Raw genomic sequence first — 19,503 nt, forward strand, 5'->3', positions numbered from 1 at the left:
CAGGCCCGCCAGCTCATCCTGCAGTATGGCTTGACCCTCAGTGACCTGGATCGACACCCAGAGGTAAGATTGCCACTCAGAGGCAGACCACTGAGTATTTCTCTCTGCTTTTTTGTGGCTGTCACTTGTTCGTGAGCTCCAGATATCTTGTCAAATCTAGGGAAGATGTCAGTTAGTTGTACCAAGTTTTCTCCTGGGACCTTGAGTATTAATTTTGGCTGAGGTCACAAGTGCCGAGGTGGTTCCTTTCCACCACCTTCCTTGTGGTTTAACCCCGAGGGCTCAGTGTGAATGTAGTGAAGGGAAGTGGGCAAGCCCAGGGCTGCATCCTAGGGCTTCCTGAGGTCTTTGTGCAGAGATATAAGAGTGAGCCAGCTGATGGAGCTTGCCACTAAGTAGAAATAAGGAAGAATCATCTGAGGCAGCCATGGACATTTGAAAACATTAAAATTAAGTTTTGTGGTAAAGACTAACACGGGGCAGTCCAGGGGAGACTGACGTTGATGAGGGTGAGCAGCATCACACACTGTAGCTGGCATTTTTTGAGTCTTTATTATGTACCAGCTTTTGTGCTGAGTGCTGTACCTGTATTAAACTTTCATCTCCAGTATTCGTGAAGATAGGATACCATAATTTTCCCATTTTATAGATGTGAAAAAGGCACAGAGAGGGTAAGTCATATGGCTAATGCCACAGTTTTTAAGTGGCAGAATCAGAATTTGAACTCAGGCACATCTATTCTAGACTAATGCTAGTTTGAGTTTTTTGGGAAGAGGTAAAGTTTGAATTGCGCTCTAAAGGCCAGGTGGCAAGGGCAGGAGAGAACATTCCAGAGGGTGGTAGATGGGAACCACAGGAACAGCTCCACATGGGCAAATGGACACTGCTCAGACTGGCTGGGGTGATAGGACAGAGTGAGTGTACTGCGTTGGTGCATAGTGGGGAGAGGGAAAGCAAAGCTGGATAGGAAAAGTGGGGTGGTTTTGAGGCACCTGGAAAACCAGGCGGGGGGTTGAGACTTGATGGTGATCTAGTAGCCCATGTTTCTGTCATACACATGGGCCTCACAGGGGTTAGTAAGAACTATGGGAAGGACTTGGAGATTTCCGTGGGCAGAGCCAGGGGCACAGGCTGATCATGTGTTCAGCAGCTGTGAAGAGAGTGGTTTGGGCTGAAGGTGGGCCTGGAGCCCAGACAGAAAAAGTTGCCACTTTCCATACCCCTGAGAATTGCCACAGTGCAGCCTGACTCGGGTTAATGCAGGCTTGCGGAGAGCAGTGCTGACTGTAACTTCAGACAAAGGCTGGAGTCTGTAAAATCCTGGAAGCAAACATGACCCATATGGACCTGCATTTTTTATACCTGTGCCTTGCCAGCCATGCCAGGCAACTTAGTAACTGCACCATGAATAGAATTTGTACCCTGCATACTGCTTGCTGTCTTTAAAAATATACTTGGGGTTCCTGCATTGTCCATGCAGATACCATGAGTGGTGAGAAATGTGTAACTTTCTTGATTTTGATTTTTGAAAGCTAGATGAACCCATTTGCCCCCCAACCGCTTTAGGGGCTTGTGGTGGAGCTTCCTAATAGAGGGAGCAGGCAAGCCCAGACAAGTGGGGTCTTAGTGGCAATGTCCCAGATAATTTCCAGTTCGGGAACACGTCAGCTTTCTTACGTATCTCTTCATTTGATGTTGCTCACAGTACAGAGACTTCTGAATCCGGTTTTTTTTTTTTTTTTTTTTGCACTTTCCCACCCCCAGTGGAATTTAGTAGCACAGATATTACTGTATTGACCCTTTGGTTGGACAAGACTCATTGTAATATCTAAGATTTTTTATTCCCCCACCAAAAACCAATTTTTGCCTCTTGGGGGAGGTGATAGCACCCACACTGAGAACATATGTTCTAAATAGTGCCAGGTTGTCCACAGGGAAGCCTATCAATGAGAAAAGGGAACATAGTCTTGTGGGTAAGAACTGTACCCCGGTTAGAGTCCCAAGTCCTGTGCTGTTTCCCTTTGATCCTAGTGGAGCGCCTTAATCTCTTGTAGCTCAATTTCTTGATTTGTTAAATGGGAGTACTGGAATTAGCTAATAGGGCTGCTGAGTATCTGAGGAGCTATTGCACGCTCGGGCAATTAGCACAGAGCCTCCCCTCAAGTGGTTTTTGTATCTTTCCTTTCCCCCCGATGCAGATCGACCTTGCCATCGATGGTGCTGATGAAGTAGATGCTGATCTCAATCTCATCAAGGGCGGCGGGTGAGTGTGGTGGGGGCTTCTGTGCTAAAGAGTATCTGCCAGTTAATCCTTAGCAAAGCAAGATGGATACAGAATAAACAAATTGCCACTGTGACGTATGCAAGTTTGGCTTTCTCCTGGGATATTAATAGCATATGGCCTTGGACCCAACTCAGCATTTCTGGTCATTAGCAGCAATTTAGTGACGAGGAACCTGGGCCTCTTTAGTGAGATCATTCATCATAATGGATTCCCTGTGGATCTGTGTTCTTTTGTTGATTCAGACTTTAAAAACGTAAGGCCAAATCAAAATAATATTGGCTAGATTATTAGGTCTGTGGGCACCAGTGTGTGACTTTTGCTTTGAAGCTGTGCTTACCTCTGTGAGCAGTTAGGGATATTATTTGTTCCTTTGGAAGACATTAATTGGGTATTTCTTAAGTGCTGATTTGGGGAGTGGTAGAAATGGTGAGTTGAGAAAGGTGAAATCCTGTTCTGCTGGCTCTTATAATCAAGCAGACTATGGAGTGATGTGGCATTTGTTTAAAATCACACTTTACTGTTTATTAGATTTCCTTATGTGTTATTTAATCATGTCAACTGCAGATGTGAGATAATTTAGCTGCTGAACCGTAGAGGTAGACCTGGACCCAAATCTGCTGATTCAGTGCTCTGGGCTGTCTCCACTTCATCACCCTCATTGGCAAATAGTCGATTGGGCAGGTTGTTCAAAGCATGCCCTCAGCTTCTAGACCCTCCCATTCATGCCATGTCCAGATGACGTCTCCCTGTACACAATGCTTCCTCTCAGATGCATTTGGATGGAATTATGCCTGGCCTGAATGGGAACCTTGTCTGCTTTCTAGGTTTCTTTCAGACACAGGGTAATGTTTCTAGAGTCCATTTACTAGGAGCAGCATGATGGGACTGGGGATGTCCCTTTGAAAATTAAAAGTTAAGTTTCTTTTTAAGTGCCAGGATTAAGTGGATTTGGGATTCCTGTATGTGACCTTAGTTCCCAAACTGAGATTTTTGTCTTACTCCTGTGTTCCTTTGCTTCCTTCCTATCTGCAGAGGCTGCCTGACCCAGGAGAAGATTGTGGCTGGCTATGCTAGTCGCTTCATCGTGATCGCTGATTTCAGGTAGTTTCTGGTGTCTGAACTGCCAACTAAGGAGGTAGATTGGAGCCCTAGGCCTCATCCTCATTTTTGTGAAGGGGGAAATGGAGAGCTGCAGGGACTCTCTGACTTTCTGAGACTGATTGCTAGGACTTAGTACAGTGTCTGGGAGACTTTATGTTCTGCTTCTAGGCTGAAGGTAGATGTTGCTAATCACACCACTGTTATCTGCAGCCAGGATCTCTAGCATTATTTCACGTGTTCAGTGGAACGGGGAAACAGCTTTTCACCCTGTTAGCAGATCGTGCTCTCATGTGTCATGTCACTCACTGGATCCTCACAGGGAGCCTCAGGGTGTGCCCTGCCCACGGGCAGTGACTCAGCATGCCCTGCTTCTTCTCAGGTCAGGGTTTGCCGCAGGTGACTGGTGTCATTGATAGTCTTTGGCCAGGCTCTCAGATGAGCATCTGAGAGGAATCTGGTCAAAAGCACTGTGCTGAGCATGTTAATTTCAAATATGTGCATGTGTGTATTTGCTTGTGAAATGTAGCCACAGGATGAGCATAAATATTAAACACCTACGTACCTACAAGCCAGCAATATCAGATTTTAACCTTTTTGTCATATGTATTTCAAATAGCTCTTTTCCTATATAGTGAAACAGCTAATTCATTTGAAGCCCTGTGTATACTGCCTCTGATCACTTTCCTTGCCTTCCTACCATCTAATTAACCCTATTCCTGAATTTGGTGTTTGCCTGTACTATTGAACTTATTTACTTTTATTTCACTTTTTGACTCCTCCTTTCCAGGAAAGATTCGAAGAATCTCGGGGATCAGTGGCACAAGGGAATCCCCATCGAAGTCATCCCAATGGCCTATGTCCCAGTGAGCCGAGCTGTGAGCCAGAAGTTTGGGGGCGTGGTTGAACTTCGAATGGCTGTCAACAAGGCTGTGAGTGGCCTGGTTGGGCCGGGAGTGTCCTGGGTGCACTCAGGTTTTCAGTGTGGTGTGCTCCCTTCTGTTCCAGTTAGGTTCTCTGTGCCTCCACCAGGCAATTGGCTTTTATTTATTTTTAATTGATGTATTTGTTTATTTTCAGAGAGTTGGCCCTGTTAGTTTCTGCATTCAAACTCTTGTAGACAAGACCTCACTTAATACAGTGCATCTCCTTTGTACAGATAGGGGAATGATTCTTTCTCTGTGCCTCACGTTCTGACATCCCACAGGTGATCTGACCTTTGTGCCTGAGGCCTGGAACACCCTGATTGGCAGCTGTGAAACACTGGCTTTGGGAACCCGTTTGAAGCAGAAAGTTTTTTAGGTTCCATGGTGTAACTTCTTTTCTCCCTCTTCTTTCCTCTCATTCTGTGGTTAAATGTGACAAGAAGTAGAATTTCCTGGGTTGTGTGAACTCTTCCCCAGGAACACACTCCAGATGGTCCAGATTTTTCATGTTTCTCTTTAGCTTCTAAAGTGGATTGCACAGAACTTTTCCCTCTTTTTGTACTTAAATAAGCAAGCAAAGAGCAATCCAGAAGCTAACCACAGTTACATGTGTAACTACATAAATACTTTGGAGGATGGCGAAAAGATCTGTCACCCTACCCTGATACATTTTTATTTTAATATACTTTGTCCCCGGTGTTTCTGTGACTTTTAAAAAAACCGTAGTTCTATTCCTAGTGGTTGTACGGTGCTCTGACTGACGTTCATATTGTTGGCGCGTGAAAGAAATGCAGCACAAAATGGAGAAGTCGTTCGACCTTGACCCTGTCAGAGTTCTTATTTGAAAGCCACGTTGCTGCTAGTGTTCTTATTGTCTTTTGGATTCTGTTTCTTGCCCTTTTTCTTATTGGCCCAGTAGTAACTTAAGGAAGCAGATAAGAACAATAAATTTTGGACTAAAGGAAGTAAGAACAATGAACCAGAAATCAGATAGGAATGTGGTGATAATTGTGACATGTTCACATAGTCATAGTGGGAGCTCATGTGAGTAAAAATAGCTTGATACATTTGTTAAGAGGCTTGTATTCTCTCTCTACAAAGACTACAATCTAAGTCTGATTTCAAAGCTCCTGCTTATTACCACTTCACAGCACACCTTCTAAGAAAGCATAAAGTGGGAGCTGGTTAAAATGCATATATGTCTTTTGTTGTCCCCTCTACTTTCCTGTCTTTCTCTGCCTACCTGTATCTGCATCCTTGTTCATTGTGGAAAATTATCTTCTAGGGTCCTGTGGTGACAGATAATGGGAATTTTATCTTGGACTGGAAGTTTGACCGGGTACACAAATGGAGTGAAGTGAACACAGCTATCAAAATGATCCCAGGTAACATGAGTGGCATTCAACAGGCATGTACACACCCATGCCCTTCATAACTGGCCCCTACATCTGGCTAGGGAAGGCACAATGGACATGGGCTTTGTAAGGCTTGGTTGGAAAGAAGAATTCCCTTTATACTATGTTTGGGTTTTTAACTTTACCTCCTTTGCCGTATTCCCTTCCCCTAACAATTGTTGCTTACCTAGCACCTTTGTTGCTTGTGCATTTCACAGCCTGTTTGAGTTGGGATAATCCTGAAGCTGACGGAAGTTCAGAGGGGACTTGCCTTGAAATAAGGTTATCATCTCTGGGTAGAACCTTTCCTTCCAGGAGCTGGACTGCAGCCTCTTTTTGTGGACTCTCTTAAGCATGGGGGAAAATAACTCAGTTAATCCATATTCATTGGATGCATGCCAAAGGCAAGATGTTGTGCTGTGTGTTACAGGGGATACTTCAATTTGGAGGACTTGTAATCTGTCCTTAAGGAGAATTGATGTAAACCTGTGGGAATCTGTGTGTATGTGTAGAAGCCATGCCTACAAATAAGATAGAATGTGCTAAATTCTACTAGAGGAATACCAAGAGTCTAGAGTGCACAAAAAGGTTCTTTTTGGCAGAATGCGAGGATGTTTTATGGTGTAGAGGTGGTTTTTCACCCGTGCCTTGGCATAGCATAAGTTAGACATGGTGCTAAGTGTCTAAAAATGTTTCCTTTGATTCCTGCTTTGATGAGGTAGTTATAGAGGAGGACACTGGCTGAGGAAGGTTAAGCTGTTTGCCCAAAGACAGCACCAGGATGGGCACCCTAAGTTGTCTGCCACTAGACCCCAAATGTTTAATGCTTACTTGCTGAAGCACCAGGTGAGGAGAGTCTGTGTGAAATGAACATTTAGAGCCTTAGGGAGCCTCTAATGCAGCTGTGCCAGGGAATGATGGAATAAGAGCCAGGATGGGGCCCTGTGTGAAGGATGGGTGGGCAGTGTAGAGATGAGTTATGAGGCTGGAGCCCTAGTCCAGGCTAGAGGAGGTATCAAGGACTCGTACAAGGGGATTAAAAGGAAGAGGCAGTCTTGAGAGGTATCAGCTTCTTAGGATATTGCGAGACTAAGAGGCTAACGGAATATTCCCTAACATGGAATATTCTTGGGCTGAAACTGACTGACAGGACCTTTCAGACCAGTTTAGTGGAGCAGACTATTCTGGGTAAGGATCCTAACCCAGCTGTGCTCTGGCATGTTACCTTTTAGCAGTTAGTTAACATCTCTGTGCCTGAGTTTCTTCCTATGTAGAAGGGGCTAGTTAATTATAGTACCTACCTTATAAGGTTATTGGGTGGATTAAATGAGTTAAAACAGTGCCCATTGCAGAAGGGAAAGTGTTTGTTGAATGAATAAATTCCTTGAAAGAAAGGTACTATTGTTACTATTAATTAAATATACTAAGAGTCTAAGATACACCTGTGCTAGTTGGGATTTAAAATAGTGTGAATATAAGGTGTGTAATGAAAAGCTAGTTCTTCCAGTTCTACTTTATTCATTTATTTTTTGAGACAGGGTCTCGCTTTGTCACCCAGAAAGGAGTGCAGTGGTGTGATCATGGCTTACTGCAGCATTGACCTGGGCTCAAACAATCGTCCCGTTTCAGCGTCCCCAGTAGATGGGACTACAGACGCACACCACCACGACCGGCTAAGTTTTGAATTTTTTTATAGAAATGGGATTTCACAGTGTTGCCCAGGCTGGTCTTGAACTGGGCTCAGTATCTGCCTTGGCCTCCCAAAGTGCCAGGATCACAGGTGTGAGCCACTGTGCCTGACGCCAATTCTACTTTAGTCTGTTATTTTATTTTAGTTTTTTATTGACAGTCTTTTACCACGTTAAGTCAAAAAGATGAGTTGGCTTATACTCATTTTCTTGGTTAGTGTTCTCTTTTTAATGGAAGAACTAAACAGCCAAGAAAGTAGGAGGAAGAGAAGATTTGCAGATCACTGTTAGTAAAGTGGGAGAACTTGCCCTTGGTGATAATGCAGACAAACCCAGGGCCCCCAGGAGGAAAGGGCTCACCAATGTGGGTGCTGTATAGGTGGATTTCTTGCAGTGCCCACTAGGTGTCACTCTTGCTCCTGGTTAGACCTTTCTTGGCTTGAGATTCTGAGATGTCCTTTGTAAGGAAATTTCCCTCATGTGTGATTCTTCAAACAAAAATATGTAGAAATGGCATCCTAAAGACGTTCAGAGTTTTGTTAGGAACTTAGAGTGAGGAGAATGATAAAAGAGGCTAGCTATTAAATCATATAATGTGGTATCTACAGGACAATCAGAGTGGTTTGCTGTATCTTTTCTCATTTTTTCTTTTCCTGATTGAGTCTATTAGATTCACGGCTGGACCAATATCAGGAGAAGAGAAGCGGGGCGAGTTTCCCTGTTTATATCTGTTACCATGTGTATTCATACGCAGTATGTGAGGACGCTTGGAGAACAGCTCCCTTTGATGTTTTGTTGTGTTCCACCCAGAGCAGAGTGACTCTGAATGGAAGGACCGGGCTACTGGAGTTCTTTCCCCTAGGTTCACATTTAGCATCCTCTGCTCTTTCCACTATATTTGATCGGGGAATTGGGGGAGGTCAGTCACACCCAGCATCTCAGTAATTGAAAGAGAAGTTGCTCTAAAGTCTTACCTTAGACTCCTGCCCATTCATCTCTGCTCTTTCGTTAAAGTCTTTTCTGAACCTGGTTTAACTGTCTTTTGGATCAGTGGAAGCTTTCTCCTTATATTGCAGACATTTTGAAAAGAACGGGTCTTGAGTGGCTCCTTTGCTCATCTTTGGAAGGATCCAGTTGCACAGGCACAGTTTGGTGCCAGGGACCTTTATCTGTGTTCAGCACCTCTTTGCTCTGCCTGTTGGCTTTTCGTCACTGGATCACTACTCCATTGTATTTGTTTATTGGGAGCTGTCTTTGGGAGTTTTTTTTTTTTTAATTTTTAAAATTATTTCAGTAGTTGTTGGGAAACATGTGATGTTTGGCTACATGGATAAGTTCTTTAGTGGTGATTTCTGAGATTTTGTTGCACCCGTTACCCAGGCAACATACACTGTACCCAATGCGTAGTCTTTTCTCCCTCATCCCACTCCCACCCTTTCTCCTGAGTTCCCAGAGTCCATTGTATTATTCTTACACCTTTGTGTCCTCATCGCTTAAGCTCCCAGTTTTAAGTAAGAACATACGATGTTTGGGTTTCCATCTCTGAGTTACTTCACTTAGAATAATAGTCTCCAACTCCATCCAGGTTGCGGTGAATGCCATTATTTCATTCCTTTTTATGGCTGAGTAATCTTCCATGCTGTGCGTGTGTGTGTGTGTGTGTGTGTGTGTGTGTGTGTGTGTGTGTGTGTGTATCACATTTTCTTTATCCACTCATTGGTTGATAGACATTTAGGCTGGTTCCATATTGTTGCAATTGCAAGTTGTGCTGTTATCAACATGTGTGTACAAATGTCCTTTTCATATAATGACTTCTTTTCCTCTGGTAGATACCCAGTAGTGGGATTGCTGGATCAGATGGTAGTTCTACTTTTGAGTTTTTTAAGGAATCTTCTTCACACTGTTTTCCATAGCGGTTGTACTAGTTTACATTCCCACCAGCAGTGTGGAAGTATTCCCTTTTCACTGCATCCACGCCAACATCTATTATTTTTTGATTCTTGCGGGAGTAAGGTGGTATCACATCTTCGTTTTAATTTGCATTTCCCTGATCATTAGTAATGTTGAGCATTTTTTCATATGTTTGTTGGCCGTTTGTATGTCTTCTTTTGAGAATTGTCTGTTCATGTCCTTGGCCCACTTTTTGATGGGATTTTTTTTTTTGCTAATTTGAGTTCCTTATATATTCTAGATATCAGTCCTTTTTCAGATTTATAGATTGTGGAAATTTTCTCCCACTCTGTAGATTGTCTGTTTACTCTGCTTGACTGTTCCTTTTGCTGTGCAGAAGCTCCCTATTTTAATTAAGTCCCACCTATTTATCTTTGTTTTTGTCATTTGCTTTTGGGTTCTTCGTCATGAAATCTTTGCCTAAGCCAGTATCTAGAAGGGTTTTTTCAATGTTGTCCTCTAGAGTTTTTATAGTTTCAAGTCTTTAATTTAAGTCTTTGATCCATCTTGATTTGAGTTTTTGTGTAAGAGATGACAATCCAATTTCATTCTTCTACATGTGGCTTGCCAGTTATCCCAGCACCATTTGTTGAATAGGGTGTCCTTTCCCCCTTGATGTTTTTGTTTGCTTTGTTGAAGATCAGTTGGCTGTAAGTATTTGGCTTTATTTCTGGCTTCTCTATTCTATTCCATTGGTCTATATGCCTGTTTTTATACCAGTACCATGCTGTTTGGTGACTATGACCTTCTAGTGTAGTTTGAAGTCAGGTAATGTAATGCCTCCAGATGTGTTCTTTTTGCTTAGTCTTTGCTTTGGCTATGTGGGCTCTTTGTTGTTTCCATATGAATTTTAGGATTGTTTTTTCTGGTTCTGTGCAGAATGATGGCAGTATTTTGATGGGAATGGCACTGAATTTGTAGATTGCTTTTGGCAGTATATGGTCATTTTCACAATAGTGATTCTATCCATCCATAAGCATGGGATGTGTCCCATTTGTTTGTGTTGTCTGTGGTTTTTTTCAGCAGTGTTTTGTAGTTTTCCTTGTAGAGATCTTTCACCTCCTTGATTGGGTATACTCCTAAGTATTTTATTTTTTTTGCAGCTGTCATAAAAGGGGTTGAGTTCTTGATTTGATTCTCTGCTTGGTTGCTGTTGGTGTGTAGCAGTGCCATTGATTTGTGCACATTGGTTTTGTATCCTGAAACTTTACTAAATTCATTTATCAGATCTAAGAGCTTTTTGGATGAATCCTGAGGGTTTTCTAGGTATATGATCTTATTATTAGTGAAGAGCAACCTTTTGACTTCCTCTTTAATGATCTGGATGCCCTGTCTTCATCTTGTCTGATTGCTCTGGCTAGGATTTCAGTAGTGTGTTGAATAGAAGTGGTGAAAGTGGATATCCTTGTCTTGTTCCAGTTCTCAGGGGGAATGCTTTCAACTTTTCCCCTTTCAGTATAATACTGGCTGTAGGTTTGTCATAGGTGGCTTTTATTACCTTTAGGTATGTCCCCCTTTATGTTGATTTTGCTGAGGGTTTTAATAATAAAGGGATGCTAGATTTTGACAGATGCTTTTTCTGCATCTATTGAGATGATCATATGATTTTTGTTTTTAATTGTTTATGTGTTGTATCACATTTGGTTTTTTTTTTTTTTTGAGACAGAGTCTCGCTCTGTCGCCCAGGCTGGAGTGCTGTGGCCGGATCTCAGCTCACTGCAAGCTCTGCCTCCCGGGTTCCCGCCATTCTCCTGCCTCAGCCTCCCGAGTAGCTGGGACTACAGGCGCCCGCCACCTCGCCCGGCTAGTTTTTTGTATTTTTTAGTAGAGACGGGGTTTCACCGTGTTAGCCAGGATGGTCTCGATCTCCTGACCTCCTGATCCGCCCGTCTCGGCCTCCCAAAGTGCTGGGATTACAGGCTTGAGCCACCGCGCCCGGCCCACACATTTGTTGACTTGCATATGTTAAACCATCCCTGCATCCCTGGTATGAAACCCACTCGCCTATGCTGTATTATCTTTTTGATATGCTGTTGGATTTGGTTAGCTGGTATTTTGTTGAGAATTTTTGCATCTATGTCCATCAGGGATATTGGTCTGTAGTTTTCTTTTTTTGTTATGATCTTTCCTGGTTTTGGTATTAGGGTAATACTGGCTTCATAGAATGATTTAGAGAGGATTCCCTTTTTTTTCCATCTTTTGGAATAGTTTCAATAGGATTGCTACCAATTTTTTGAATGTCTGATAGAATTCAGCTGTGAATCCGTTTGGTTCTGGACTGTTTTTTTGTTGGCAGTTTTTAAAATTACTGTTTCAGTGTCGCTGCTTGTTATTGATTTGTTCATAGTTTCTGTTTCTTCCTGCTTTAATCTAAGAGGCTTGTATATTTCCAGATTTTCTAGTTCATGCACATACAGGTGTTCATAGTAGCCTTGAATGATCTTTTGTATTTCTGTGGTATTGGTTGTAATAGCTCCCATTTCATTTGTAATTGAGCTTATTTGGATGTTCTCTCTTCTTTTCTTGGTTAATCTCACTATTGGTCTATCAATGTTATCTTTTCAAAGAACCAGCTTTTTGTTTCATTTATCTTTTTTGTATTTTTTGTTTCAATTTCCTTTAGTTCTGCTTTTAGTTATTTCTTTTCTTCTGCTGGGTTTGAGTGTGGTCTGTTCTTGTTTCTCTAGTTCCTTGAAGTGTGACCTCAGATTATCTATTTGTACTCTTTCAAAAGAGTTTTTGGTTTAGGCATTTAAGGCTATGAGCTTTCCTCTTAGCACTGCTTTTGCTGTATCCCAGAGGTTTTGATAGGTTGTATCTATATTATTATTCAGTTCAAATAATTTTTAAATTTCCATCTTGATTGCATTGTTGACCCAGAGATCACTCAGGAGCAGATTATTTAATTTCCATGTATTTTTGTAGTTTTGAGGGTTCCTTTTGGAGTTGATTTCCAGTTTTATTCCACTGTGGTCTGCGAGAGTACTTGATATAATTTAGATTTTTAAAAATTTTATTGAGACTTGTTTTGTAGCCTGTCATGTTGGAGAATGTTCCACGCTGATGAAAAGAACATATATTCTTTACTTGTTAGGTGGAATGTTCTGTAGATATCTGTTAAGTCCATTTGCTGCAGGGTATAGTTTAAGTCCATTGTTTCTTTGTTGACTTTCTGTCTTGCTGACCTGTCTAGTGCTGTCAGTGGAGTACTGAAGTCCCCCACTATTATTGTATTGCCATCTATCTCATTTTTTAGGTCTAGTAGTAACAGTTCTATAAATTTGCGAGCTCTAGTGTTAGGTGCATATATATTTAGGATTGTGATATTTTCCTGTTGTACTAATCTTTGTATCATTATATAATGTTCCTCTTTGTTTTTTCTAACTTGTTGCTGTAAAGTCTGTTTTGTCTGATAGAAGAATAGCTACTCCTGCTTGCTTTTGGTTTCTATTTGCATGGAATATCTTTTCCTACCCCTTTACAGTAAGTTTATATGAATCCTTATGTGTTAGGTGAGTCTCTTGAAGACAACAGATGCTTGGTTGGTAGATTTTTATGCATTCTGCCATTGTGTATCTTTTTATTTTTTTGAGGCAGAGTTTCACTCTTGTTGCCCAGGCTGGAGTGCAATGGCATATTCTTTTTTTTTTTTTTTTTTTTTTGAGACAGAGTCTCGCTCTGTCGCCCAGGCTGGAGTGCGGTGGCCAGATCTCAGCTCACTGTAAGCTCCGCCTCCCAGGTTTACACCATTCTCCTGCCTCAGCCTCCCGAGTAGCTGGGACTACAGGCACCCGCCACCTCGCCCGGCTAATTTTTTTGTATTTTTTAGTAGAGACGGGGTTTCACCGTGCTAGCCAGGATGGTCTCGATCTCCTGACCTCGTGATCCGCCCGTCTCGGCCTCCCAAAGTGCTGGGATTACAGGCTTGAGCCACCGCGCCCGGCCTCAATGGCATATTCTTGGCTCACTGCAACCTTCGCCTCTCAGGTTCAAGCGATTCTCCTGCCTCACCCTCCCGAGTAGCTGGGATTACAGGTGCCTGCCACCAAGCCTGGCTAATTTTTTTGTATTTTTAGTAGAGACAGCGTTTCACCATGTTGGCCAGGCTGGTCTCAAACTCCTGACCTTAGGTGATCCACCTGCCTTGGCCTCCCACCGAGCCCGGCCCATTGTGTACCTTTTAAGTAGAGCATTTAGGCAGTTTACATCAGCGTTAATATTGAGATGTGAGGTACTGTTTTATTCATCATGGTAGTTGTCTCCTGGATACCTTGTTATTTTTGCACTGTGATATTGTTTCATAGGCCCTGTGAAATTTTTGCTTTAAGGAGGTTCTATTTAGGTTTATTGTGAGTTTTGTATCAAGATTTAGAACTCATTTTAGCATTTCTTGTCAGGCTAGCTTGGTAGTGGCGAATTCTCTCAGCATTTGTTTGTCTGAAAATGACTGTATCTCTCCTTCATTTATGAAGCATAGTTTTGCTGGATATTGGCTGATAATTAGTTTAAGGAGGCTAAAGATAAGACCCCAATCCCTTCTGGCTTGTAGGGCTTCTGCTGAGAAATCTGCCGTTAATTTGATAGGCTTTCTTTTATAGGTTACCTAATGCTTTTGCCTGACAACTTTCAAGATTCTTTCCTTCGTCTTACTTTAGATGACCCGATGACTGTATGCCTAGGTGGTGATCTTTTTGCAATGAATTTCCTGAGTGTTCTTTAAGCTTTTTTATTTGGATATCTAGATTTCTAGCAACACCAGGAAAGTTTTCCTCAGTTATTCCCTCAAATAAGCTTTCCAAACTTTTTGATTTCTCTCCTTCCTCAGGAACATCCGTTATTCTTATGTTTGGTTGTTTAACATAATCCAAATTTCTTGGAGGCTTTGTTCAGTTTTTTGATTTTTTTTTTCTTTGTCTTTCTTGGATTAGATTAATTTGAAAGCCTTGTCTTCGAGCTCTGAAGTTCTTTTTTTCTACTTGTTCTAGTCTGTTGTTGAAATTTCCTAGTGTATTTTGCATTTCTCAAGTGTGTCTTTCATTTCCAGAAGTTTGATTGTCTTTTCTTTATGACATCTCTTTCTCTGGAGTCTTCTAAAATTTTCTTTAAGTTGGTTTTCACCTTTCTCTGGTACCTCCTTGAGTAGCTTAATAATCAGCCTTCTGAATTCTTTATCTGGCAATTTAGAGATTTCTTCTTGGTTTGGATCTGTTGCTGGAGAGCTAGTGTGATCTTTTGAAGGTGCTGTAGAACCTTGTTTTGTCATATTACCAGAATTTGTTTTCTAGTTCCTTCTCATTTGAGTAGACTGTTTCATTGGAAAGATCTGGAACCCAAGGGCTACTGTTCAAATTCTTTTGTCCAATGGGGTGATCCTTTGATGGGGTGCTCTTCGCCTTCCCCTAAGGATGAGGATTCTTGAGAACTGGACTGCAGTGGTTGTGCCTTTCTGGGTGTAGCCACCCAGTGGGGCTACCAGGCTCCAGGCTGGTACTGGGGAATGTCTGCAGAAAGTCCTGTGATGTGATCTGTCTTTAGGTCTCCGAGCTGTGGATACCAGCACCTGCTTTGATGGAGGGAGCAGGAGAGTGAAGTGGACTCTGTGGGAGTCCCTGGTTGTATTTTTGTTTAGTACACTGATTTTCTTGAATGCTGATTTATGCTAGCAGTGAAGTCATGTGGACAGACTCAGGATCTCTGGTTAGCCAGGACGTTGCAGGCAGTGGAATTAGCTGTTGTTTTCCCCTTTTTGGAGCCGGGTTGTTCTGTTACGAGTTTCTGTAGTGGCTTGAGTTGCTTGGCCTTCAGCCAGGAGGTGGTGCTTTCAAGAAAGCATCAGCTGCAGTAGTATAGTGGGGATACAAGCTTGTCTGTGTTGGCCAGGATAAGTATTTTGGTTTCTTAGGTAATGGGCAGGGCCATAGAACTCCCAAGTGTTTATGTCTTTTGTCTTTGGCTACCACGGCAGGTAGAGAAAAACCGTCAGGTTAGGGCAGAGTTAGGTGGGTCTGAGTCAGACTTCCCTTGGGCGGAGCTTGCTGTGGCCACTGGGGAGGGGGTTGGAGGGTAGTTCTCAGGTCAATGGAGTTATGTTCCCAGGGGGATTATGGCTGCCTCTTCTGCGTCATACAGGCTGCCAGGGAAGTAGGAGAAAGGCAGCAGTGACAGACCCCACCCAGCTGCCACACAGCCAGCAAGGCCAGTTTCACTCCCGCCATGCCCCACCATGGTGAGCAGGGCTGAGATCTTGCCCAGGCTATAGGCCTCCCTACTGAGAAAGCAAGCAGGCCTCTCAGGCCTCACCCCTGCCTGCCTGTCTGCACCTTCGGCTGTGGCTTCCTCATTTGTATCTGCACTTCCCATTTGTCCCCTACCGGCTTCTTCTCGGGAAAATTTGTGCTCAGTTGAAATTATTACAAAGTTCAGCTAGAAGCTTCCTTCACCGTGTGGCCCCTCCTCAGTTCCGCTGGCTGCGTTTTCTTCCCCAAGGACCCCTGTGAAATAAAGCCAGGGATGGCTTCCCTGGGCTCAAGCTGGGAACTGGGAGTGTCTACATAGCTCTTCCTGCTGCTGTTTCTACTTTTATAGCTTGCTCAGCTCTCTAAATCCATTTCAGCTCTAGGTAGGGTTAAATCCAGCTTCTGTGATCTGGATTTTTCAGGTTCCCCAGTGGGGATGTATGTTCAGAGGCTGACTTTTCCCCCTCTCACACTTTGGGAACTCACAGTTTTTTGGCTGTCTTGTGGAGTTTACAGCAGCAAGCCACTTCTTTCAAAGGGTCTGTGAATTCTGTTGGTTTTCCTGGTATGTTTCTATGGCGGTTCTTGGAGCACAAGTTCACAATGTGCATCCCCACGCACTGTTTTGTCTGTCCAAGTGGGCACTGCACATTAGTCCTGTCTCCTGTCCGCCATTTTCCTGCAAGCTTTCATTGTGTTTATCTTTTTGAATTTGTGTAGTTTAAAATTATGAGTTAAAGAATGGCAAGTCCTCTTTGCCACTTTTCCAACCAACTAGTTACCCTACCTGGAGGCAGCCAGTGTTACCAAAATTGGGTGGCCTTTGAGATAGACTTTAATAAACACACAAATTGAAACTCCTCCCGCCCCACCCGTTTTTACACTAGTGGTAGCCTGCTTTATACATGTTCTGTTTCCTGCTTTGCCTGTCTTGGAGATTATTACACACTGGCTTATAAAAGAGCTTCCTTGTTCCTTTTTTTTTTTTTTCTGAATAACTGAATGTATTCCACTTTAGCTATGTAACATTATTGCTTAACTGGATCACCACTAGTGATCATTTACGTTTGCAGATTTTTGCTAGCAGGGAATCACTGGATGAAAAGATTAATGCGTCTGTGATTTTTGTTAGATGGTACCAAATTGCTGTCTGTAGCTTGTATTCACTTACTCTTCTACCAGCAGTGTGTGCAGGTGTGTTTCCATGCATACCTGGTTCATTATACCTTTTCTCTTACAGTTAAAGTGTTATATCATTGAAGTATGTGTGTGTGTATGTAAATATTCTTGGTAAAGGTTGTGTGTAGTTGTTAATTTTCACTGCTGAATCATATTCCATCATCTGTATGTGTGTGAAAAAAAGTTTATATCTATTCTACTCTTTTAGTTTTTTCTCTTTCTTTATTTTTTGGAGACAGGATCTTGCTCTGTCACCCAGGCTGGAGTATGGTGTCATAATCATGGCTCACTGCACCCTCTGCTCCTGGGCTCAGACGATCCTCCCACCTCAGCCTCCCGAGTAGCTGGGACTACAGGCATGTGCCGGCATGCTTGGCTAATTTTTGTATTTTTTTGTAGAGCTGCCATCTCTATGTTATGTTGCCCAGACTGGTGTCAAACTCCTGGGCTCCATCAGCTCCATCTGGAGCTCCATTGAACTCCTGGGCTTCATTCCCAAAGTGCTGGGATTATAGGCATGAGCCACCATACCCAGCCTCTATTCTACTCTTGATGGACATTTGGGTATTTTCAGTTTTTAGCTAACAGGAAAAGCGCCACTATGAACATCGTACACATGTCTTTTGATGACCATATGTATGCCTAACAGTGGTATACCTAGGAGTAGAATTGCTGAGTGGTTAGGTATGAATACGTTCAGCTTTGGAAGATGTATTCACATTTCCAAAGTGCTTTTGCCAGCTCAGCTTTCACCATCAATGTGTATGAGTGTCTTTGCATCCCAGCAAAATTTCATTACACTCACTTCAGTGTGTGTGTAGTGATATCTTGTAATATTAATTTGTATTTCCTTTCAGTGAATGAATTTGAGCATCTTTTAAAATGTTTATTGGCCATTTTGGATAGCTTCTTTTATGAGGTACTTGTTCAGTCTTTTGCCCATTTTTCTATGGGGATTCTGTCTTTTTCTTGATGATTTGTAAATTGTTTATATTTTTTATATGAGTCCTTTGTCAGGCATGTGCTTTGCCAATATCTCCTCCCATTCCGAGGAAATCTTTCAAGGCTGGTGGTGTGATTGAAAATAACTGGTAGTGGGGCTCCTTGGTTGGAGTAGTCATGGAGGATCTCTAGAGGATGACTTGCCATCCGATATGTCTGAAGGACAGAGACAAGCCAGCCCCTTGAAGTGCTTGACAATGACTGGCCCAGGCAGAGGGAACAGCATGAACAAAGGCCTCAGGGCAGGACAAAGCTTAGCATGTTTGGGTACAGAAAGAAGGCCAAAGTGGGAGGGGAAAAGGAGGTGGCAAGAAGAAATGAAGATAATCAGAATCTCTTTTCATTGCTGTGTGGGAGAGAGAGGCTTTAGATTTGTCATTCGTCCAATGCTGTGTATGACAGTTGCTTCTAGTGACCCTGCAGTCTTTGATTTTGCTTTAGGAGACTGAAACGTTAATGTTTCTTTCTGTCCTTTGTCCTGCAGGTGTGGTGGACACAGGCCTATTCATCAACATGGCTGAGAGAGTCTACTTTGGGATGCAGGATGGCTCAGTGAACATGAGGGAGAAGCCTTTCTGTTGACCCTGCAAGGAGCAGAGTGTGTTCACCTTGAGTCTCCAGCCCACAGCCAAGGTGAACGTACTTCTCCAGGAGCCTTTGCCTTAATGTATCTCTGCCAGGGTGGACAACTGGTGGCGGGGGGGGGGGGGGGGGGCGGGGAGGGAGAGTGGGAGGGGAGTTAAATCGGTCTTATGAAGTATTGTTATTAAATGTCTTTTTAAAAAGAGAAATATAAACATATATTTTTACTATTAAAATATTCAGTTTTTTTAAATAAAGTAGAACTTGATTTCATGTTTTATATGAAATATTTACCAAAAAAAAAAAAAAAAAAGGGAGAGCTGAACTGTATTTAAAACCTTTGACTTGAGTCTGCTGGTAAAGCTTCTGAATATTGGGTTTGCTGAGAAATAAAAATCAAAACTTCTTTAAGCTGGTAAAGTGAGGGGCCCAGCCAGCAGTGATCTCCTGATGCCTTACTGGAAACTTTGTTTACTTGTCTGCTACCCTCTGTTTTGTTTTTAGTTAGTTTTCATTGTGAGCACACATAATACCTAGTTACATCTTAAGATCAGGTTTATAAAACTGTGGAGTGGAGCTGTATGGTATGGAATGACTTGGAATGTAAGCTATCAGGGAGAAAATGTGGTTATACTTTTGCTAAGATCTGGGGGTTTCTTCATATCCCTGCTGTTGGAAGCAGTTGACCAGAAATGTTTGCCAGTACTGCCAAAGCACTGCTGTGAAATGTGAAGTACTTTGTTGTTTTATTTTTAATGATTTTCTTTTTGTTAATATTTTTTTCTGTTCTTTTCTTATTACTTGCGTGGTTTGGCGTCAGAAGTCCTTACCTCTTTATATTGTTTGCAGGTTTAAATAAAACAGTGTGGTGCCATTTTGACTCTTTTGTCTTTATTGTAGAATTTAAATTTAAATGGCCACAGAAGGAAAGCCAAGATGGGAGGGGAATCAGTTTTGCCCACCCAGCGTACATCAGATCTGTGATAAGGGGTGGAATTCACTCAAGAAATCTTGAACCAAAGAATAGGTAACTACTTTCATTATTTCTGGGAGAACTGTCTTCCAGATATGTCAGTTATCTAAGGAAATACGCTGTAGCCTTTTGTCAGGCAAGGTATTAATTTTCTTCGTACATGAAGGGTAACACAGATGAACAAAAGTCAC

The 19,503-nt window shown here is 42.5% G+C and overlaps 1 protein-coding gene across 2 annotated transcripts in view; it reads left to right on the plus strand.

Annotated features, from left to right (window-relative positions):
* LOC105496029 (ribose 5-phosphate isomerase A) overlaps positions 1 to 19,213 on the plus strand; it is a 54,585-nt gene extending 35,372 nt beyond the window's left edge. The window contains exons 4-9 of one of the 2 annotated variants that reach the window (XM_011766063.3): positions 4 to 63; positions 2,199 to 2,263; positions 3,317 to 3,385; positions 4,173 to 4,314; positions 5,594 to 5,693; positions 18,242 to 19,213. In XM_011766063.3, coding sequence (XP_011764365.2) covers positions 4 to 63; positions 2,199 to 2,263; positions 3,317 to 3,385; positions 4,173 to 4,314; positions 5,594 to 5,693; positions 18,242 to 18,339 — 534 coding nt within the window. In that variant the 3' untranslated portion in view covers positions 18,340 to 19,213. The remainder of the gene's footprint in view (positions 1 to 3; positions 64 to 2,198; positions 2,264 to 3,316; positions 3,386 to 4,172; positions 4,315 to 5,593; positions 5,694 to 18,241) is intronic. The other variant, XM_071077047.1, reaches the window with a different exon arrangement.
* Positions 19,214 to 19,503: the final 290 nt, after the last annotated feature.

Source organism: Macaca nemestrina, chromosome 13, assembly GCF_043159975.1.
Source record: "Macaca nemestrina isolate mMacNem1 chromosome 13, mMacNem.hap1, whole genome shotgun sequence".
In the NCBI taxonomy this organism is placed as follows: Eukaryota; Metazoa; Chordata; class Mammalia; order Primates; family Cercopithecidae; genus Macaca; species Macaca nemestrina.